This window comes from Sander vitreus, chromosome 14 (genome assembly GCF_031162955.1).
Source record: "Sander vitreus isolate 19-12246 chromosome 14, sanVit1, whole genome shotgun sequence".
Lineage (NCBI taxonomy): Eukaryota > Metazoa > Chordata > Actinopteri > Perciformes > Percidae > Sander > Sander vitreus.
In genome coordinates, this window is record NC_135868.1 from 3,969,336 (window position 1) to 3,993,806 (window position 24,471).

The following is a 24,471-nucleotide window of genomic DNA, read 5'->3' on the forward strand; positions in this document are numbered from 1 at the left end:
CACTAAATTCACTTCTGACAACGTTTTAGGCGAGAAATGAACTGTTTTAGATTTTGAATAGAGGCAGTCTTGCGAAAATTGATGCCAAAATGATAATTTGCTTCAAAGTTTTCGGAGTTGAGACGCTCCATGAAGTGAGGCGACAGCCAGCAGGCGCCTGCCCCGGCCGCTAGCTCGTCGCTCGGCCAGTCTTGCTCAGACACCCCGCTGTGAGCTGGAGGTCTCTCAGACCGCTCTCGTAAATAAGAGGCTTTTATTTCGCCGTTGACGGTTCGTTTGTTTAAATATCACAACACATGTCCATCATAAGATTAACGGGAAGCTGTGGTTAACTGTGTTTTCGGGGATTAAACTCCACAAGCGTGTCCTGCGGCTCACCGGCAAAGACCGTTGCCGTGCTTGCGTCACTCCCTTACCCCTCCTATCAGTACCTATGGCCACTTGGCCAGTGGGAATGCAAACGGAAAACAAGATTTTGGGGGAGAGTAGTTCTTAGAACTGCTTAGAAGTGTACTTTTCCTCTAAAAAGTACAAGTACTATCCGGTCGGAAAGCACCTAATAACACCAAAGAGAAGAAAGGTTCCAACTTCAACCCGAGACCTTCTGTTTGCACTGAACCCTCCCGTCAGCCTTAGCCCAGGAAGTGCCATGAAACCCATTCGTTTATTTCAGATTTTTCACATTTCTTTTTCCCCTTTGACCACATACCACGGCTCTGCAGAATGGGACTGCAACTCCTGTCAGGACTTGACTGAGGCAACCCCCTCACAGCCACAGGGTGTTGAGACACAGAGACACACAGACACACACACACACACACACACACACACACACACACGTTTGTTTCACTATCTTTGTGGGGACCCGTCATTGACATAATGCATTCCCTAGCCCCTTACCCTAACCTTAACCATCGCAACTAAATGCCTAACCTTAACCCTTACCCTCACCCTAACCAGAACCTAATTCTAACCCTAATCCTAAAACCAAGTCTTTACCCTCAAACAGCCCTTTAACGTTGTGGGGTCCAACATTTTGGCCCCACAAAGCTGTCGGGACCCCACAAGTATACTGGACCCCCGGTTTTTGGACCCCACAAATAAAGTTAAACAACCCCCCCTCCCACACACACACACACACACACACTGGGGCGTGCACACACGACATTCCACAGCTGTAGACCAGCAGATTAAAAACCCATGTCATCATTTCTTAAAATGAGGCGAAACACACTAAAACGTTTCATGGCGATGTGTCAGGCAGATTTGTTTTCATTTTATTTTTAAGAAAATGAAGTACAGATTGTTTCCTGAACCACGTCACAAGAAAAACAAGAGGAAGGAAAACCGCTGAGAAGAAAAGTGTCTCGAGCTAACTGAGCTGACACCTATGTAAAATGAAAATAAAAAGCACTCCAATATGAGGAATACGGATTTATCATGACGCGGCCCTTTTCGCCATCATTTATTAGGCTCAGTCTGATCCAAACAGCGACCACCACACCTGAATGTTGAAGCTAGTGATGGAGCACCTTTAGGCCACGATCACACTTGGTGTCTTCTTTGACAAGAAAAAGTTGACGATCGAGAGACTGAACAGACAGAGGGAGCGGTGCTGCTACTGCTAACGCTAGATGAAACGCTAGCACAAGTCCATCTATCGGCACCTTCTCCATTTTATTTCTCGTTGTTACGGAAACGACGGATCTCGCTACTCCGCTTGTCATTGGTCAGCTGTCAAAAAAGCGCTCGACGTAGGGCGTCAGAAAAGTTGAACTCTTTCTTCAAAACGTCAGAAAGACGTCGGCGCTGGCGTTTAAAAAGCTACGTGACGAGTGTTAACACCGGCGAGGTCGCCTTATTTCTTTAAGAAATAAACTATTTGGGGGTCATGAAATTGTATATTTCTGGCTACGATATTTGACAAAAATGATGACGAGCAGTAAACCTGAACTCTAGGCTTTCAAAAGTCCCTTCAGAAACCTAAAGTCTTATCATTACATCGCCTGAATCAAGACAATCGGCAGTAATAATAATAATAATAATACATTTTATTTATATAGCGCTTTACATGGTACTCAAAGACACTTTACAGTAAAAACCAGCACATATAGCACATTAAAAATAGATAAGCAATAAAACCAACACATAAAACGAGCATATTAAAAGCAACAACAAACAACAAAACCAGTAGCTACCAGGTGAGAAATGTTAGACTATTGTATGTGGAAAACTAATGTGAACAGGTGTGTTTTGATGAGTGTTTTGAATGTGTCCAGGTCAGTACCAGGTCAGGATGTGTATGGGTAGTAGAGTGCTGATCGGGCCACATTTTTCTGTCCGAGCCCGACCCGAGCCCGACACAGTTAAAATCTCATTTTTTTCTCATAACTAATGACACATGTACGTTTGTTTGTGTGGAAAGCTTTATTAAGCAACTGTTGGAAGGCATTCGGAAATGTCAACAGATGAGCGTATCGGCGCACACACGCGGCAACAAGCGCACGTTAATGGCGTTTTTCCATTACATGGTACCTGCTCGACTCGCCTACGAAAAAAAGTCCCTGGTACCTGCTAACAGGTATTTTTTTTTTTAAACATTTAAAATGTTCAATGGGTTAACCTTTCCTGATTGCTTCGCTTCCGAAAACCAGGTGAGACTCATTACCGTCCGGGCTCGGGTCGGGTATCCATCCTCTAATGGGTTCCAGAGGGAGGGGGCTTCAATGGTGAAAGCTCTGTCACCCCAGGTACGGTGCTTGGTCCTGAGTGGTGGGGAGAGGAGGTTTGCGTCAGAGGAGCGGAGGTTATGGGGGAGGGGGAGAGCCTGGTTATGGAGGGCTATCAAACGCTGCAAACAGTGCATCATGGTCCAGATATCTCACCGTTACACCATCTGTTTTCCATCACGCCGTCTGCCAAAGTGGACTCTCACTCACGCAGAATCAACCTGCACTCACATCTGTAAAACACCTGAGCCGGGATGTTTCCAGACTTCATAAAGAACTTGAGAACTAGTTTTAAACAGAGGAGAGGGGATTTTCGAAGCAGTGGTGGCATGGAATTCATTACCGAGATTATCGAGTTTGTTAGACTTATGCTTTCTTTCTGTTGTGACTTATTGAAGACATAAATGATTATGTGAGCAACTGTATGTATTAGACAGGTTTTGGGCTTGTGTTGAGTGTTGTCTGATGTATTGTTATGTTGCGAGTATGAATGTTATAAGTTTATGTTTTGTTGTACCTTTTGATGTATGTTTTTTATGTTTTGTTCTTTTGATGTATTGCGAGTATGAATGTTATGGATTGATGTATTCCAGCTTATGTTAATATTCTTATGAAATAATCGGGACAGCTAGTTATGTTTCTATATATGTAATATATATAGTAATTATATGAATATATAATATGTTTCTCAATATTTAGCAAGTTAGCAAGTCAAGTCTGAGTCTCACAAGCAGACAAGTTTGGGTTACACTTTACTTGAAGGTATCTACATAAGAGTGACATGACACTGTCATGAACGTGTCATAAAAATTATAAACAAGTCATGAAAATGTATGACGTAACGCTTTAAGTAAGTGTCATTTGGTTTTTGCCATGACAAGTTAGAGTTAGGGTTCATGTGTCATGACAGTGTCATGACAGTGTCATGTCACTCTTATGTAGATACCCTCAAGTAAAGTGTTCCCCCAAGTTTGTCTATCCGTCGAGTTTGTCTCAAGTCTAGAGCTGTGTTATCAAGTGAGATCATCCCTCTGTCTGTGTCTCTGTCTGTCTGTCTGTCTGTGTCTGTGTCTCAGTCTGTCTAATATGTGTCCGTCTCTGTCTTCAGGCCCTGGCATCCCATCGAGCCTATCTGCTGACAGCACGGGTCCCTTCCAAGGTTAGTAAATCTAATCTTCATTCTTTCCCCCCAGAGAGAAAGAAAAGTTAATGTTTCCATCTCATCCAGTTCATCCACATGTTTCTCCTCATTCCCTTCCTTTCTTCCTCTCCTTCCTATCTTCCTCCTTTTCCTTCTCCTAGTTGGGAATGTTTCTTTGGTCATGTCAGACATGCAGCTGCTTGTTCCTCCAGAGTCAAGTTGCCTTTTTTTTTTTTTCCTTCTCTTTTTGTCTTATTTTCTTCATTGCCTTCCTTCCTTTCCCGACACCTAAACTCTCTTAAACGTGGAAAATCCGGCGACTAAGGTTGCCTAGGCATAGGCCTAGGGATGGCACCGTCGGTCCGCCAATCCGTCAGTCCTACTGACTTTGGTGATCAGTTAATTATTACTTTCGCGCCAACATGAGTTTCATGTGTGTGGGTTTGGGTGGAATATCCCGATAGCTATGTTTGCGTATCGACCGAAATAACCCAGCACCAAGTGGTATCTTTGGTAGAAACTTTCAAACGATATTCATTTTTGGATCCAGATCTAGAAAAAAAATCAAAATTTGTATGAGTTTTCTCTCAGCCAATCACTGCACGCGTTCTTTGATTTAATGCGACGTGTGATTGGCCCACTACTGCAGCAGCTACAGCCCACACAGTCTGTGGAGTGGTGAAGTCGATTGCGGTGTATTTGACGGAGTTGGCTGTTCAGCATGCCGAGAGGCTTCCATTCACAGGATAGGTGTCGAATAGTGTCAGACTATTCCTTCCTCCACAGCGCTGCGGAGGAGGGTCTGGCTAGTCCACACAGCATTCCGGGATGGGTGCAAAACGTGCTCTGGTTTATTGGCATTTCTTTAAACCAATCGCAATCGTCTTGGGTGGCGCTAAACGGACATCTGGCGGAATTTCTGGCGGCACCGGAGCAATCCTAGAAGTGGAACGTCGTGGATATAGACTAGGTATCGAATTAAGTAGAAAATAAATAAAGGTATGAAATGATATATGCTGTATTGGTATCGGTATCACTTTAAGAGTACTGGTATCGTCATTTAAAAAAAAAAAGATACCCAGTAGGGCTGCACAATATCGTCAGCACAATATCAGCTGGCGCAATAAACGCATCGCGAAAGGCTGCGACTTGTGTTAGTTGAAAGAAAATATCAGCAGAAAAATTGCACTTTTAGTGGTGCCAATGTCATATTCAATTCAATGTTCAATTTGTTTAATAAAATGATAATTTCCTTTCCTTTGCTTTAAATTATGTTTTGTTCTTTTTAACAGAATACTGAAAGCAGCAGAACTGAGTACACTTTAATATCTTTTTATATATCGCGAGTGATAGCGTTATATGCACGTGCGCATGTCGCATATTTTCCTCATATTGTGCAGCCCCAATACCCAGACCTATCAATAACTATTGGATGGATTGCCATGACGGTTGGTACACACATTCATATTCCCCTCAGGATGACTTGCTGTCACTTGGGTGACCCTCTGACTTCACATATAGCACCACCAGCGGGTCAACATTTTGGTTTTCGGGTCAAATAAGTTTGTCCATTACTTTGGTGTGTGACCAAATAGCTGCAAAACTGGTGCCATTCACTTCCCCAGACTCGTGCTTTAACTTGTATTTTCATTTGAACGTATTTAGCCTTTTAACCTCCTTTATGTTTCAACTTTCCGGAATGCTTTTTACGCTTTATCTCTTCCTATATCCATGCACTTCATAAACCCACATTGGTGCTGTGTCTGTATTTGTTCCCTTACTTCTTCTTCCTAGTTCTCCATTTGTCTGACTTAATATTGAAGTGTCTCTTTCCCCTTCTTCTCTCTCTCTCTCTCTCTCTCGCGCTCTCTCTCTCTCTCTCGCGCTCTCTCTCTCTCTCTCTCTCTCTGCGTCTCTCTACCCACATGCGAGAACACGTTCCACCATATGGAGACATCTGATAGTTTTACCCACAATGCAGCTGTGAGAACCCAGCCTGTGGGAAAGGAAAACAGTGAGAGGAAGAAAAGTTCAACCTGGAGGGCGAGCGACAGAGACAGAGAGACAAACATGGTTGAAATAGTAAATAAATAAAGACGAGGAGGGTCCTAATAGGAACTTATAAACTCATTAAACTCGTGTAACAGTTAATCTTTCAACACTTTCAAGGAATAGTGAGTAGGACAATAACCCATCTCTAGATTTCTGTGTTAAAGAAGAGCTAAGGACTAATTACAAACACCTCAGATTTAGGGGTGTAAGACAAAATCGATACACTTGAGTATCGCGATATTTTATTTTGCAATACTGTATCGATTTTCAAAATTGCAATATTGATTTTTTTTTAGTAAAAATATTCATGTAAGACAGTGGCTCATTTATTATTCATTTATGTTGTGTTTTAACCCCCTACTGCTAGATGGCTATGCTGAGACGCACCACTAGTGTCCTTGCCTAACAGTGCCTAGCAGCCTGACTTTTTGCTAGAAGCTAACAATGTAGCTGAACTTTGGCCTACTTTAGCATATAAACATTTGCTCACTAAGAACCTGGGAACCACAGTCCCAAACTGGCAGTTTGATTTTCTGTGTACTGAATTGTTTACCTAAAGTAAACTTCTTTGATTTGTATGCACATCATGTTTTTTTTTTTTTTTTTTAAATATTAGTTTTTCTAAAATTATACTTTAAAAAAAAATCCCAATATATCGCCTTACACACAGTATCGAAATATATTGCAATATATTGAATCGTGACCCATGTATCGTGATACGTATGGTATGGCCAGATTCTAGCCAATACACAGCCCTACTCAGATTACGATTAAGTCAGTAAAACATCATTAATAATAATAATAAAAATAAATAAATAAATAAATAAATGTGATGTGAGCGACCTCTCTGAAAGTTGGAAGTCTTCTGGTAGCCGTGCCAAGAGAAATCTCAATCATTCCCAATTTTGAGACGGAGAGCGTAGGTATATGTAAGGAGATAACATGGACACAGGCTAATTATTGCTAACTAAAATGCTAGTTAACATTAGTAATTAAACTTAAACAGCTAATGTAAGTCCAAACTGCCTGCGAGCTTCTCCTGTACTGTACTATACTATACTCTACTATGCGACAGTAAGTCGCGTGGTTATGACACAATCGTTAGCCTATTTTTACAAAAACGTCTGCTACGGAGCCATAACGTGAGATACAAGGTAATGGAGCCTTTTATACATTGTCGTGTTTCTTTAGAAATAAACAATGGACAAATAGTCTGTAAACGCTTCAGATGTAAAGTTATTCGCTGTCAAAGTGACGCCAAAATGAATGGGAGTCAATGGGATGCTAACAGCGGGTGATGCTTGTTAGCATCAAAATGGCACCATAGACCTCCTCATAGACTTACCCCCTTGTAAATACTACAGTAAACTTCCTGGTTAAGCTTTATAAACTGCTTTAGAAATGATGTGTCATTGGAGTCCTGTGTTCTAAAAGGAGAAGTAAACCCATGGTTAAACGCGGCTCTAAAATTACTCACGCTGTTTCCTTCTTTCTCAGCCTCTATTTTAATGGCTCTCTGGTAACCCTCCAGGTTTTTGCCGTCTGACTAATGAGTTTGTGAATCAGGCCAGACAACCTGTAAATAAGCGTGATGCAGAGTGAAACCGGGCTCTGGAGTTTACTCATAAGGAAACTAAAGCTGTGTTCGATTCTGTTCCCTCATTCACTCCCTCACTATTCCCTGTATAGTGTTAACTATATAGGGAACGGCCAAACGAGATTTCATACGCTCACTGAACATCGTTGCATCAGTAGATGCGCCGGTTATCTGTGTGACGGAGGCAAACGTGCCCAGCAGCATTCAAACAAACCGAAACAAAAGTACTTTGAATACGTCCCTGTAACAAACCGAGCACCCAGGGGGATAGTACAATGTTGTACATATGCTACATTTTCACTGTTCAGCAACGAAAACCCGCTCCATTTTTCCTTTTCAGTTCTCGCGAGTGCTGGGAAAACATATATGTACGTATACAGGAGTAAAATGCAGGGTACGTCGTATGTACATTCAAATTAGCAGTGCATTGTGGGTATTTTATAGTGGACTATATAGTGAATGAAATTAACTGCGGGGGATTTCAAACACCACTACAAAATGGCGAACACACTATATTTAGCACTATTTCTGTGATAGGGAACGTTTCGAACACAGCTTAACTCTGGATGTTGGTCAGATTTAAAACACACATCCTGCTCAAGTGTCTTTAACCAAAGCACAGAGTTACGACACATCGTGACCTCTTCCCTCTTGGCAGAAAAGATGCCTATGTCTTGTAGCCCAAAATGTAATGACGGTGCAGACTATTTGCACTGATACATTTGTGTCAGTGACACCCAATGTGGTATAAACGGTTTGTTTTTGGACGACACATTTCATATTTGCATTTTTATTCTACAGGTATGGCAATGCCACAATAAGAGCCACTAGATTCAATGTTATTGTCATTGACACAATGTGCAGGCACGATGTGTAACGAAATGTAGGTCGTAGTATCCTTACTCCAACACAAAGTGCACATACCAGATGGCAGATATACTTTGCAACAACCGTTGCAACAGTGAGTTTCTCAGACTTTTTTGTTAGAGGCGCAATTGAATGCACCATTAGTTCAACGAGGTGCACATGAATGGTTTGTTTCCATAGCTCATTCACGGTAAGGCAGAATGTAGCCACACGGATTTTCCAGTTCTGTTGTTTCTCCTTCATCATGGTGTCTGGAAAAGTGAAGCTGCAGGCGAAATCTAAATCCAAATCATCATTTCGAAAATTGTGACACCCCTAATATCTGTCTGTGACTCCACCCAGTGCTGAGCGTAAGGCCGGCTTCACACCGGCTGCGTGGCGTGAGCGTGTCAGCTGCGTGGCGTGTCCGTTTTTATTTTGGCTCCCATGTTAACAGGTTAGAGCTTGTACACTGCCTGCGTGACACGCGCGTCTCATGCTAGAAATAGACCGACGCCTATTTTTCACGCGACACACAAGCGTGTCGGAAGCGTTTCCAGGCAAAATAGAATCCAAAAAGTTTGTGTCATTTTGACACGAATACATATTGATAAATGACATGTTGATGTTTGAAAGTCTCTAGGTTTTGACATAAATGCAGATATAAATGTAATTTAAATAAATAATAATAAATAATTAGCGATTTTCAAATATTGCACCTGTCAATACAGAACTAAATATTCTGGAGCCTATTTTGCCGTCAATACTGCCGACGTTGTCTCTGCTGTAATCAGATCAGTATATATTTATGTTTAACATGGTATTTCATTTTATCAAAGGGAAACATACATGTGTCCAGACAAGGCTAGCAGCAGCAGCGCCGCGTCAGACACGTTTCCAGTGTGTAAAGACAGAAAAATCTACGCAGCCGCCCCGCAGCTGACACGCAACAGAAACGCCACGCTCAGGCCGCGCAGCCGATATGTGGCCGGCCTAAGGCAATAAAGTCTGGAAGGTTCATTACGCAGAAATTACATTTTTAAGTTAGTGCTTTATATGTCTGTATGTCTATCCATGCATCCATCCATTTGCTTAACTGATTTATAAAAGTTGAATTCCTTTCAGTAGTTTGTTAAAGAGTTTATAAAATAACCCTTTGTACTGTTAAGAAATGATTGATAGACTTTGTTCTCAGATGTTAACAACCTTGCGTGTCAACAGCCTGCAGGCCTCTTACTGTGTATTTAAAAATGTTAAACGATATAATAATGAGTACAGTTCAAAACAGAAATACTCACACATGAAATTTACATAACCCCTGGATAAAATCTGGTAAACCCCGCTCTGCCAGCTGACCCCTGATCTGTTGTTTCAGAGTACGCCAGCGGTTTCTCGTGTGTGTGTGTGTGTGTGTGTGTGTGTGTGTGTGTGTGCGTGTGCGTGTGCGTGTGTGTGGGAAACAGAGGGTGGTTTGTTCCTCAGTGTGTACTGTCCCAGCAGAGAGAGGCAGCAGAGGGAGAGAAAAAAAGACAATGGAGGAATTTAACAGCTGGCAAGGAAAGTAGGGGAGGCGGCACACTTCTCTTCCTCTCTGCCCTCTCGTTCTCTCTCTTTCTCTCTCTCTCTCTCTCTCTCTCTCTCTCTCTCTCTCTCTCTCTCTCTCTCTCTCTGTTTCTGTGGATAAATGTCCAAAACCATATTCACCCTGTTTCCTCCTTCTCCATCTCTTCTTTTGTCCCTCCTACATTTTGACTCTTTCATTTCTATCTCACAACAATTTATTCATCTTTCACTTTCTTTTTAACTCCCCCTTTTGTTGCCCCCCCCCCCCATCCCTTCCCATATCCGTTTATTTCCTTGTTTTCCTCCCTTTCTCTTTTCTTGGCAGCGAGTTTAATAAGTTTCTTATTCCTTTTCTCTGGATTCAAAGGGAAATGTGCGCAAGGTTGTGACTCCACACATTTTGTTCTGCAGCTTGTGTTTTCACATTCCTATTGTCTCTGTGATTTCTTTCCTTTTCCCCAGTTCTTGTTGTCATAATATCCAGCTCCATATCATTATACATATCTCTGTTTCTGATTCATTTAGTAAAAAGAATTCAGCAGCCCGCACAGAATTGCATCGCAACTCGCAACATTTCTCGTGAAGGAGCATCGGACAGATTTGTCATTGGAGAAATGTTGATGATTGTACAGTGTAGCTCTATTAATGAAAGCCTTTGAAGTGAGTGCTCTGTTAAGGAAGACTTGTTTCCAAATGAAGGTCATTGTGAAACAGTGAACAGTCTTGTTTTAAACGCTCATCTCTTCCGCCAAACTAAAACCTGTCTTTCCAGCAGATGTTGTAACCTGTCTTATTTGCTTCCATCCAGCAACAACAGGCATTAGATAGGTCCAACACTAGTCTATATCCACGACGTTCCACTTCCGGTATGGCTCCGGTGCCAGAAATTTTCACCGGCTGTACGTCACCTTCCTCTTTCTTTGTGTTGGCGTTCTAAACTCCGGTGGATTTCTGAGGACTATGGTTAACTGCTCCTCAGATCTCTGCAGGGTAAATCCAGACAGCTAGCTAGACTATCTGTCCAGTCTGAGTTTTCTGTTGCACGACTAAAACAACTTTTAAAAGTACACGTTCCACCAAAACAAGTTCCTTCCCGAGGCTATTTTGCAGACGAGCTGGGGTTCCGTCCGGCGTCCGTAGCGCCGCCCATGACGATTGTGATTGGTTTAAAGAAATGCCAATAAACCAGAGCACGTTTTTCTCCCATCCCAGAATGTTGTGTGGACTAGCCAGACCCTCCTCGGCAGCGCTGTGGAGGAAGGTCTGGCAATGCGAGACTAGTCCAACACTGATGTCGTTGATAAGGTCCGGATCGCAGTCCAGTTCCAGTTCATCCCGAAGGTGTTGGATGAGGTTGAGGGTCTGGGTTCTTTGCAGGCCAGTCAAGCTCTTCCACACCAAACAGGGAAAACTATTTCTTCATGGAGCTGGCTGTGTGCACACACGGGCATTGTTGAGACAGGAAAAGGCAAAACAAAGTGTTTGCACAAAGGAAGCACATTTTGTCTAAAACATCATGAATGGTATAGTTTTAAGCTTTTCCTTCATTGGAGCTAAGGAACCCAAGCAAGAAAAAAAAAAAAATCAAAAATACACAAAAGTATGTGTCCATGTTGGGGCTGGACACAAATATTGGACTATTGGGATATTCGTTCGTTGGGTACGTATTTTCAGTTTTGGGATTCGAGCTAAATGTCTGCTAGCCGCTGTCTAATGTATGCAGCGCTACGTCGTCCATCTCAGCCGAGAACGGAGAAATGTTGAGTCACTACCACTTCCACAGCGCTGCGGCGGAGGGTCTGGCTAGTCCACACAGCATTCTGGGATTGGAGAAAAACACGCTCTGGTTTATTGGCATTTCTTTAAACCAATCGCAATCGTCTTGGGCGGCGCCAAGCACCGGACGGAGCCACGGCGCCTCTGCAAAATAGCGTCGAGAAGGAACTTGTTTTGTTGAAACGTGTGTACTTTCAAAAGTTGTTTGAGTCGTGCAACAGAAAACTCAGATTGGACAGATAGTCTAGCTAGCTGTCTGGATTTACCCTGCAGAGATCTGAGGAGCAGTTAACCACAGTCCTCAGAAATCCACCGGAGTTTAGAACGCCAACACAAAGAAAGAGGAAGGTAACGGACATCTGGCGGAATTTCCGGCGGCACTGGAGCAATCCCGGAAGTGGAAGATCATAGATCTAGACTAGCCTGCGATGGACAATCATGTAACCAGCAAACAGACTTGTCAGTTTTTTTTGAGGCGGTGTGAGAGTCCCCTACATCGGCGATCTTCAACAGGGGGTCCTGGACCCCAGGGGGTCCTCAGAGTCAATGCAGGCGAGGCTCCAAATTATTGTTTTGTTTATTTTTAAATGTTTTTTTTTTTTTCAAAAATTGAAAAGTCTTAACATGAATCCAACATATTATCCAGCAAATATAAATCCCCACTTCTTACTGGCCCATAGGTAAGGTAGTCACTAATCCACAGATACAGTTCATCCTAAGGATTCACTGTGCCACATGTATGTCTAACATTAAAACATGATTTATAAAATCACGCCAACAATCATTAGGCTATTTTAATATCTTAGTATTCTATGCAAAAAAAGGTATGTATAAAGGCTTTAGGGTCCCTGCTGCGTCTGTCTTTCAGTTAAGGGGTCCTTGGCTTCAAAAACGTTGAAGACCCCTGCCGTACAGGAAACAGGAAACATCACTGCCTCTATCGCTGCCACAAGAACGAGCATAAAAAGAACGAAACACAAGCACTGAACTGTCCAGGAGTTTGTGTAACAGCTGACTGTTTCCTGCAACAACAAAGCACAGTCGCTCCGTCTTTTTTGTCTTTCTTACTATCTTTTTCGATGAAATGAAGCTGCCTTCAAGCTTGCTAACAAAACACCAGTGTCATCCTTACCTCTTTCTCTCTCTCCAGTGTTTCTGTCCTTCTTAGATCTGTAAAAAGGCGGGAAAAAATTTAAAAAAATGTGGCTCGAAAGCACAACTTATGAGTGACAGGTGGACATTTGTGTCCTTGTGAAAAAAGTGTTCCCACATTGTTTAAATTGATGTACCTTTTAATGGAAAACAAGCTGTTTGCATTAACAGCTAAGTGAATGTACGACACCTGACATCTCTCTGCATCCAGTTATTGAACGATTTGAAGTGCACTCCTTCTGTGTCTGGGAGCTGAACGTTTCTTGGGAAAATCCTCCGGTTCTCAGGAAGAGGCAAATTAACCAGTTTTAGATTATTATTTTTTCTCACTGTGGAGAACGAGTTCTCCTTTGGGACACAGAACTTTCCATTTGTAATGTGTTTGTGTGTTTTCCCAGAACTCAACATGTTGCCCTGGTAATGCCTCTCTGAATAAGATGTCGAAATCCAAGATTAACTTATATATAGCTATATTTACCGCTGGAATTTCATAATCTGTCTCCTCCTTTTTTGCTTATTTTAGGTTGAACACTCCTTCAGCTACCTGGATATCCAGGGAATCAGCAGCAACAAGCCCACTCAGGTACACAGACACGCAAACAATCATGCAATGCTTATTGTTCGTTACATTTATGACGTACAAACACACCTGGATCGCAGCTTAAACACTACACAAACACAGATACACTGATGTCTTTCAACACCGTCTATGTTCCAGGGAGGATACAGTAAGGAGGGATATTAAAGACTGATTGATTGGCTAAATTCTAGGGCTGCACAATGTATCGTTTTTTTTCATCGTCATCGCAAAATCAACACGGCTAGGACATATCGCCAAAGTTGTTTTGGCCCTGGAGACCCTTGGCGTTTTACAGCTTCTGCTTTTAGTTGGTTTACCATTTCTTATCATTTTTGTTTGCTGAAAATAAAACATAATTGTTACACTGCAATCTTGCAGTGTCTCGATAAGTGGCGTATGTATGACACGCCAATTGGTATGCCGTTTTGGCGTGTTATCAAGACGCATAATCATTTTTTAGCGTGTTTATCAACGCCGTTTGGCCTCCATTGACTTACATTACCCTGCGATTGCGTGTCAATTTACGCCGTAGCGAGTAGTATGAAAGCCCGAAAATCCGCGTAGGGAGGTTGGTCGGGGTGGTTGACGTCTCCTAAACCCAACCGTCCCGTTGTTCTTTTCCTAACCCCAACCCCGTTATTGTTTTCCTAAATCCAACCGTCCGAAAAGCGATTATGCGTCTTGATAACACACCAAAATGGCATACGAATTGGTGTGTCATACATACGCCACTTATTGACCCGTCCGCTGTATACGGCGTAGACATACACGCGGATAGCTCAAAATGCGTACATATAACACGCCACTTGGCTTTAGAAAAGTGGCGTGTATGTTTACGCGAAGTCATGATGTCACGTTGTTTCTTTAGAGGTTCGGGTAATCGTTTTATGTTGCTTCCTAAATTCTCCTAGACATAAACTTAAACGCCGTAACAGACTCTTTTGTTAGTTGAAAGACAACATTCAGTAGAAAACTGCACTTTATAATGTAACTGTCATTCAGTGCTTCCTTTTATATTTAATTCAATGTTCACTTTGTTCAGTCAAAGAATGTTGGAAATGATTTCCTTTTAAATCTGTTTGGAATTCAACAAGCAATTAGTTTTATTTTAGCAGAAGCCTGTAAGCAGCAGAACTGAGTACACAATATTATATGTTTGTTTATCGCAAGTAATATCTTCATCACGTTTTGAGTCGTTACATTTGCCGTTGCTTTGTGTGCGTGTCGCCCCCCTGCAGCTGGTGTTGGAGTATGAGCGCGGCCCATGGAGCCTCCGGCTGGCCTCGGTGGAGGAAGTGGACGAGGTGATCGCTCACATCGGCTGCTGTCTGAACCGGATCTGCCCCGCCGGCTCCCCTGTGTAGGTAGCAGACAGGGAGCCCTTCAGGGGCTCCCAGAGGGTTGGGCCGGAAGGAAGCTGTTTACGCTGTAGATTTTACATTATATCTCGCGAGCGCGATAAAACATGCTCCACTGGCTAATTATATTAATTTACACGCGCAGATATAGGTCTTCGCGCACCAATTCAACAACCGCGAGATGTACAGGCAGCTGTATGTATGACATAAGAAGAATATGTTTGGACTGTTGGTCAGACAAAACAACCAATTTGAAGACGTCACCTTTGGCTCTGGGAACTTACGATGGCCATTTTCACCGTTTTTTTCCACATTTCATAGACTTTTTAGATTCTTAATCGATCATTAAAATGAACTTGGGTAAGTTGTTGTTTGTTATTTGCAGTCCATTGCATTTCAAGCTATAGTGCGTAGTTTCTGTCGCCCCCATGAGGAATTCTAAGTAAAGACAACAACGCTGTCGGTGCGTCCACGTGATACAAGCCTTCCATGATCGCGCACCACGCTGTCTGTACACTTACAAAGTTCTCAATGCTTCAGTTTACATGTAGGGACCCTCATTATGCTACCGTTGAAGTGTGGTGCTATTTTGAGCCTTGTCAGTGGTGTAGAAATAGTGATTTACCAAGTGCCCCAAAAGCTAGAGTTAGCAGGTAACCACTGGTTTTGCGGTAGCTTGTTTAAAGTTTCTCTTTCGGAGATTTAAGAAGTTTTTTTGGTGTGTGTCTTCATCCCTCTTCTTGTTCTTCTTCCTCTCCCTCTCTCTGTAAGGAAGGAAGGTGATGAAGAAGTTGAGTCTGAAGCCTCCGGAGAGGATAGCGTCCCTCCAGGCCATCTGGGACGAACTCAGCTCAGCAGATCAGGGACCGTGCGGTAAATTAGCCTCAAAGACTAAAAAAATGCATCCTGGCAAATGTTTAAAGTGTATTTAAGCGCTCAAAGTTGTTGTTTTGACTCTTTGCAGGCGGCTTTTCTCATCAGTACTGGTGTGTGTGTGATTACCTGGGCCTGCCGTACAGAGAGGAGGTCCAATGGGTCGGTGCTGCATCTCTTTTCTCTTAAATCTATTCTTTATCGTCTTGATATAAGTTGTTCTGTTTTGTCTTTTTGTTCCTAGCATGATTTTTTTATCTGCTGCTTTCATGGTCACTTTTTGTGGATTTTATTCTTCTGCCTTTCTTTGCTCCTACTACTTCTTCTTTGTCTGCTAAATGTATGCTTGTTTTCCTTCCGTCTAATATTCTATAATTGTTAAATATGAATATGTCATTGTTTGGCCTTCTGCTGCTTCCTCTTGATAGTCTTTCTTCATTTTGGCCTCCTGTATTCCCTCTGCTTCTTGTTTTTTCTTCTGCTTTTTTCTTCTTCAACCTCTTCATATTCCATGTCTTCCTCCTTTTTCTATTCTTCTGCTTATGTTTCTTTTTGTTTGTCATCTTTCGCCGCATAAATTGCCGATTTCCGTGCAAAATATGCGGGGCTTGCATGATTTCATAATGTCACGTCTTTGTCCGTCAAAACGTTTCTGTTTGAGTTGAGCTTTGTAATGTACCTTACATGTACACACCGTCGTGAAACTATTTCCTCTCATGTCTAACCGCAGGATGTAGACACCATCTATCTCACTCAGGACACCAGAGAGCTCAACCTGCAGGACTTCATTCACCTGGAGAACAGGTATGTTCACTGCTATCGCCTAGAGCTCATCGTGGAAAGCTTGTGTGACTCGGACTAGGGCTGCGCAATATATCGTTTGTTATCGTCATCGCAAAATGAACTGCCGCAATAAACATTTTGCGAAAGACACTCAAAGACTATTTTCAGCCTTTCATGTCTTCAGCTGTCCTGTCAAATACAGGCCTAAAAATGCCCAAAAACTAATCTTAAAAAAGAAATGCAGAACTGAGCACACTTTAAAGGTCCCATGGCATGACAATTTCACTTTATGAGGGTTTTTTTTAACATTAATATGAGTTCCCCCAGCCTGCCTATGGTCCCCCAGTGGCTAGAAATGGTGATAGGTGTAAACCAAGCCCTGGGTATCCTGCTCTGCCTTTGAGAAAATGAAAGCTCAGATGGGCCGATCTGGAATCTTCCCTTTATGACGTCATGCTTTGCCCGCCCATGAGAACGAGAGGGACATCATGGCTTGTAAACAAGCGAAGCATGGCAGTTGGTCAAGGCCACCACCACGCCCCTCTCTCCTCCTCAATAGCATTTAAAGCTACAGACACAGAAATGGCACATCCTAAGGAAAGCTCATTGTGGGACTGGCTCTAGTGGCTGTAATTCTGCACCAAGGCTGAATTTCTGGAAAGAGACTTCAGATACAGTATTAGGAGACCACTAAGGTCTATATAAAAGAGAGTTCAGATACAGTATTAGGAGACCACTAAGGCCTATATAAAAGAGACTTCAGATACAGTATTAGGGAGACCACTAAGGTCTATATAAAAGAGACTTCAGATACAGTATTAGGAGACCACTAAGGCCTATATAAAAGAGACTTCAGATACAGTATTAGGGGACCACTAAGGTCTATATAAAAGAGACTTCAGATACAGTATTAGGGGACCACTAAGGCCTATATAAAAGAGACTTCAGATACAGCATTAGGGGACCACTAAGGCCTATATAAAAGAGACTTCAGATACAGTATTAGGGGACCACTAAGGCCTATATAAAAAGAGACTTCAGATACAGTATTAGGGGACCACTAAGGTCTATATAAAAGAGACTTCAGATACAGTATTAGGGGACCACTAAGGCCTATATAAAAGAGACTTCAGATACAGTATTAGGGGACCACTAAGGCCTATATAAAAGCATCCAAAAAGCATGTCATAGGACCTTTTAATATTTGTATTTACTGCAAGTAATAACGTCATCGCGATATTCAACAACGTTATCGCATATATAGCATATTTTCCTCATACCATGCAGCCCTAACTGTGGTGAGTAAGAATTGTACCCTCCGGCCTTTTGAATGTGTCCTTTGGTTTTAGCAACACTTTTAAAGCTTTAGTGCGTAACTTTTTGATATTATTGGACGTCCGTTACATTCATGCCGTTGCCAAATGAGTTGCTACAAAGCTAATTAAGACTATCAGCTCCACACAACTCTCTGTATCTCTCAGTGTGACTATGTTCAGAAGATTGTGGCGTCCGGTGACTTTCGCGCGCAGAAACTCGAGTGAAGATAATGACCTCTTCTGAAGAGTCCATCATGTTTTTTTTAATCCTCCGTGTCCTCCTTGGCTACTAGCAACTGCGTGGAGGGTGGGGGGGGGCGATCACAGAAGGCTTGTATCATGTGGACGCGCCGACAGTTTTGTTGTCATAACTTAGAATTCCTGACCGGGGCGACAGAAACTACGCACTATAGCTTTAACGAGAAAACATTTTATTAGTGATTTTAATCAGCGTTGTGTTTTATGGTTTATATTTGTATTTGTTTATGACATCACTTAGTGGCAGTTTCTGAAGAAAAACCCCCCCCTAAATGAAGTTCATTCTTGTTATCGCTCCATGACAGCTGTATCTGTCAGGTTGATTTAGTTGAGTCTTTTCTCTGCAGGGACCTGGTGGCGATCATCGCAGCTCTGGAGTACAACCAGTGGTTCACCAAACTCTGCACCAAAGACTTCAAACTGGTAACACAAATCCTAAATACAGTTATGTTGGTCAATATTGAAATCGCGATTATTTAACACGATTACTCATTTGACTTTTGGTAAGATTTTTAGTTAGAAGTTAAAAATCAGTCAGTCTATATCCTTCCCGTTCCACTTCCGGGATTGCTCTGGCTGCATGCATTTTCCGTTTCCTTCCGCTTTCTTTGTGTTGGAATTTTAAATTGTTTGGATTTATGGAGATATATATATATATATATATACACACACACATAGGCCACTAATCACTCCAACAAAAAATCACTGCAATATAAAATACGTTGAGCTACTTTTGTTTTAGCTTCTTAAAAATCTCACTCAGATCAAATGAAATTAAAGGCCCAGGCGCCTGGGTAGCTCACCTGGTAAAGCGTGCACCCATATACAGAGGCTTAGTCCTCGACGCAGCAGGCGCACGTTTAGTTCCTCTGTATATGGGTGCATGTCTTTTCCCCTCTCTCTCCCCTTTTTTATGTCTAAGCTGTCCTGTCAAAATAAAGGCCTAAAAAAGTGTGTGTGTGTGTGTGTGTGTGTGTGTGTGTGTGTGTGTGTGTGTGTGTTTCTGCGCTCCAGGCGACAGATGTGTGCGACCAGATCCTCAGAGTGGTGGCTCGGTCTGGCCGGCTGGAGGAGCTTGTGCTCGACAACACTGGACTCAGAAGGTCAGAGGGACAAATAGTCTACAGCCTTGACGTTCCACTTCTGGGATTGCTCCTTTGCCACCGGAAAATGCGCGGGATTTCACTCATTTAGGCCGGATATGCGTTGCCTTGGGCATCCTTTGTGTTGGCGTTCTAACCTCTGGTGGATTTGTGAGGACTATGGTTAACTGCTCCTCAGATCTCTGCAGGGTAAATCCAGACAGCCAGCTAGACTATCTGTCCAATCTGAGTTTTCTGTTGCACGACTAAAACAACTTTTAAACCAACATGACATCATGACTTCGCGTAAACATGCACGCCCACTTTCTTAAGCCAAGTGGCGTGTTATTTGTACGCATTTTGAGCTATCCGCGTGTATGTCTACGCTGTAGACAACGGATGTAAACATACGCGCCACTACACTACACTACTCGCTACGGCCTAAATTCACACGCAATCGCAAGGTAATGTAAGTCAATGGAGGCCAAACGGCGTTGATAAACACGCTAAAAAGCGAGTACGCGTCTTGATAACACGCCAGTAATGGCATACGAATTGGCGTGTCATACATACGCCATTTCGTGAGATCAGTCTGTTTAAATGTACACATGTTCCACCAAAACGAGATCCCACCAAGCCCATTTTGCAGCGGCACTGCGGCTTTTCTCCTGTGCTTAGCACCGCCCAAGACGATTGTGATTGGTTTAAAGAAATGTCAATAAACCAGAGCACATTTTCCTCCGATTCCCCCAAATGCTATGTGGAGTCGCCAGACCCTCCTCCATCGCGCTTTGGAGGAGGGTCTGGCAAAGCGAGACTAGAGGACAAATAATAGAACCGATGTCCTGGTCTGGTTTTGTACTTGGATTTTCAACTGATCAGTGCATACTAACGTTTGCATATTTATATTTTCCTGATTTGATTCCTACTACTCTTCGTCAAATAAGAGCAAATAAACGTTGTTTGTGACCAGGACACAAAAGTCCATGTAGGATATTGAATGTATGTGTGTTTGCTTATCGATTGTGCGTGATGAAAGGTGAGAGCTTAGCGTGTTTTGATCACATCACATAACTCGCTAAACCCCCTGGCGGTCACTGAATGTGTCGTTGTGTTTTCATACTCTTTCTCTCCTCTTCAGTGACTTTGCTCAGAAACTGGCCAGCGCTCTGTCACACAACCCCGCCTGCACGTTGCACACACTCAGCCTGAGCAACAACTCACTGGAGGACAAAGGTTAGAACGTGCCCACACACACACACACACACACACACACACACACACACACACACACACACATCCTGTACACTGTTTTCATTGTGTGGACAGGTTTTGGCGTGCATATATGAGTTATATACATGTCCCTAAATAGAAACCGGGGAGTTATTCTTCTTGATATGGCATATAATGTTTCTTCTGCAGTGTGTACAAAAATATAATTGATTTTATGAATTGATATTTATATTATATTTATATTAATATGAATTGAGTCTCATTCACATCCTCTTTACTACAGACTGGACATCATTCCCATTGACAAGCTGTTGTAATTGTTACTGCGAACTGTCACAGAGGGCTCTCAGGTGTAGTCACGCGCCCTCTGGTGGCCATGTTGGAGCCCGTCAGCTCCAAGATAAGATAGACTTTATTGCTCCCACACTGGGGGAATTCCCTTGTTACAGCAGCTCCAAAAAGTCCACACACATCAGAATAAGACAAATACACATTGAAGGGTGACTACTGTTTTTTGACTGATGGGAACAACAATCTTTGACATTGGTCAAGTATTAAGCGAGATCGATGCAGTCGGTGAAACAAGCTACAATGTAAGATAATAGAGAAATTGTCCAGCTTGTATTTACCTTCACAAATGTGCTCGTTTTACCACTGACAGGCTCAAACGTTGTTCCTATCGATCACTTACACACAAAAAACATAGGAAAATAGGGTCCACGTTGATATCCCTTTAAATAGACATAGGAAAAATATACAAAAAGTATTATCTGGGTTAGGATTAATATGTACACTATAAACACCTCTACAGACAGGTAAAACATACACAGATTTACAGATTAGATATGGTGCGAATGAATAGAATTGGCATATTGCACAGTAGGGGGTGACACAGTAATACATAAATAAATATGAAAATATAAAGTCCTCAATGACTGGGGCTGAGTACCTAATTCAATACTTTTTAGGCACAGACAGAATTGTATCGAGTATCAAAAAAATGCCTCGTCATTCAATTCCAAAGTTCAATACATCAAATCAAATCAAACTTTATTTATGTAGCACTTTTCATGCGTCTCGTCTCTTCGGTGTGTTCCGAGGCACCTTTCTGACCAACTCGGGGAGACTGATCAGCCCAACTGCCTTTTCTGCCGAGGGTCGGCCGTCTGGTCGGTGTGTCTGGGCCTTAACAGTGACAGGGTGTGTGCTACTTTCTGCAGGTGTTGCTGCATTGAGTGCCCAACTTGCCAAACTGCCCATGGGCCTGAAGCACCTGAACCTCTCCAGGACCTCCATGTCTCCTAAAGGTGAGCACAGATAAAGCAAAGATGTCATAAGTCTTCATTATGATCCTGAATGGTTGTTTCAGGAGATTATGGTCAGGGGTTTCCCCCGGCGTATTGCAAGCCTGGTGGCCCACCGGGACTAAAGACCCAAACGCACTGGGAGCGATAATTGACGCCCCCTCAATTATGCTTCTATGGCGCACCGCGGGCATCAGATTTGAAGTGCCAACACCGCAGAACCAGGAGTATTTTAGAAAAGGTCGCTCTTTAGGCAAATGTTTTGTACGTCACACATACTCCTATCAGTGGGGGCGTTAGACTTTCTCCCTCGACGGACGGGGTTGTAAAACCTCCGTCAACCCTGCAGTCACTTTTCATCACCAAACAGATGATTGATTTTTTTTTTTTCTTCAGCAGGTCGCTAAAAACATTATAAATATGTAGTTATAATATCAATTTTGATCCGGATCACATTATTACATAGCATAGCATACGTAGCATTGCTTAGATCCAGTCAGTCACTTAGATACAAAAACATAGGAAAATAGGGTCCCTTTACCCTTAGGGTTATAGGGTTACCCTTTAAGTCTCTAAGTTTTTTTTTTCAAATGTATTTTTAGGACGTTTTTTAAACTACAGTTACAGTGGGGCGGCCCGGTTGGACACTTAGACGTCTTATAGCTTTTTTTAAATTCACATTTTTCGCGATTCAGTCCATGATTCAGTTATCGCAGAAACTATTGGGCTCTACCTTAATGCTACCATCAGACTGGGACTGTCCCCCAAAAAAAGACACTTGCTGCGGGGCTGAAGAACTATTCTGGAGGAAACCCTGATCTCTGTCATTTCTTGCAGGCGTGAACAGCCTCTGTCAGGCTCTGTGTGCCAACCCGGCCGTCGCCACCGCCCTCACACACCTCGACCTGTCGGGCAACTCGCTCCGAGGGGACGACATGCCGGTACGCTGCCACCCTCCACTGCCGTCCCATGCAACTTCAAGACAAACTCTGCAACCCCCACAGCTTATTCAAGCTTCTACAGTACAACAAGTTCTTGAAGAGCTTGGAGATCTGACGTTTTTTTGAAATGACAGCAGCGATGTGTTTGTGTGTTTGTTTTCTGCACAGAACCTGCACAGCTTCCTGAGTCAACCAAACTGCCTGGAGACTCTGGATCTGTCCAACAGTGACTGCTCTCTGGAGCAGGTGAAAGCAGCTCATACACAAAACTAGAGCTCCAAAGATAAATCGATGACTTGATTAGTTGTCAACTATTAAAAATTGAATATTTTCTAGTTTCTTCACTCCTCTGTGACAGTGAATGGAATATATTTAAGTTGTGGACAAAACGTCTTGGGCTTTGGAGACATTTTAGAGACCGAACAGCTAATCGGTGAATCCAGAAAACAATCCACAGATGAAGCGACCGTGAAAACAAATCGTTAGTTGTGGCCCTACACACAACACATAAACACTTGTAAGACTTTGAAGATGGCTGAAGTTAAGAACTAAGAAATACAATTTGCATATACAGCCTCTTTCCAATAACCAATGCAAGTTTTCTGTGTCTGCACTTCTAACCTAAATCAGAGTAACGTAAATAATACCACGTTTATATTTCTATGGATGTTTTTGTACAGTTTGTTACAGCCTTTTCTTTTTTTTGTTGCTGAAGTTGAGTTTTCTGTTTTTCAGGTGTGTGCGTCTCTGCTCAGAGGATCTCTGAAGCATCTCTCCGTCCTTAACCTGTCAAAGTCAGTCTTCTCTCACAGGTCAGATATTAGACATCACGGCCATCCTCCTAACTGCAGACAACTCCTGAACACATCCAATCACATCACAGATATATTACAGACTACCTTATGTCTGATTTTGGACTGGCAGATTATTTCTCCCAACGTTCAACAAATGCCACTATTAAAAAAAGTTGAAATGTACATCTAACGTCACTAACAGTTTGCCATGTAGAGTAGTCATTGTTAACAGGGCTTTAACTTAACACCCGCCAACCCAGCGGGTAAAAATAAACTTTTGCGGGTGACATTGTCAAGCGGGGATGTAACGATTACCGGTGTAACGGTAAACCATGATAAAAAATAAAATATAAAATTTAAATTAAATCTATTTAAAGAAATTTATGTTTAAAAGGTGCTGTAGGTAGGATTGTGAAGATCCAGGACTTAGCCAAAACATTTGAACATCGACAACTTCTCAGTCCCTTCCCCCTTTCCGCTAAAGCCCAAAACGGTCTCCTAAGCCCCTCCCCCCACAAGGGAGAATTAATGCGTGTGCATGAGCAGTGATTGACACATCTGGCCCTGATTGGTGCATCTGAACAGGGAGCGGTGGATTTTTGCAAATCGCACTACAGGCTGTAGGTGGAGCCAGAGGGAAATGACCCACTTCATGTAGTTCTACTGGAACATAGGGTCAGTTTCAGCAAATATGACAGAAAGTTAGTTTTATAAGTCTTACCTACTGCACCTCTTAAATGTATTTAGAGGCAGTTTTATTTTCCCTGGGGAAAAAAACGTGGCTAGTGGAAAATGTGATCCGGCTGGTAACTTTGAAACTCTGCTAGCCATGTTGGCTGATTCAATTTAAAGCCCTGATTGTGAATGTATAACTGATTTGAACACGTCTCTCCTCACATCCACACAGGAAGTGTAAAGAAATCCCATCGTCCTTTAAGCAGTTCTTCAGCAGCGCTCTGGCTCTGAGCTCAGTCAGTCTGTCGGGAACCAGGCTGCCTCTGGAAGCTCTGAAGTAAGAAATCCACCGAAACCTGCAGACGCACAGCAGTTCACTTCCTGTAGTCCAACAACACAATCTGAGAAAGAGTCGGTG

The 24,471-nt window shown here is 42.6% G+C and overlaps 1 protein-coding gene across 1 annotated transcript in view; it reads left to right on the forward strand.

Annotated features, from left to right (window-relative positions):
- carmil1 (capping protein regulator and myosin 1 linker 1) overlaps positions 1–24,471 on the forward strand; it is a 58,794-nt gene that overhangs the window by 8,811 nt on the left and 25,512 nt on the right. The window contains exons 3-16 of the mRNA XM_078267100.1: positions 3,838–3,888; positions 13,380–13,439; positions 14,675–14,796; positions 15,570–15,667; positions 15,759–15,829; positions 16,398–16,471; positions 18,372–18,447; positions 19,039–19,127; positions 20,248–20,342; positions 21,560–21,646; positions 22,481–22,584; positions 22,753–22,830; positions 23,320–23,396; positions 24,286–24,390. Coding sequence (XP_078123226.1) covers positions 3,838–3,888; positions 13,380–13,439; positions 14,675–14,796; positions 15,570–15,667; positions 15,759–15,829; positions 16,398–16,471; positions 18,372–18,447; positions 19,039–19,127; positions 20,248–20,342; positions 21,560–21,646; positions 22,481–22,584; positions 22,753–22,830; positions 23,320–23,396; positions 24,286–24,390 — 1,187 coding nt within the window. The remainder of the gene's footprint in view (positions 1–3,837; positions 3,889–13,379; positions 13,440–14,674; positions 14,797–15,569; positions 15,668–15,758; positions 15,830–16,397; positions 16,472–18,371; positions 18,448–19,038; positions 19,128–20,247; positions 20,343–21,559; positions 21,647–22,480; positions 22,585–22,752; positions 22,831–23,319; positions 23,397–24,285; positions 24,391–24,471) is intronic.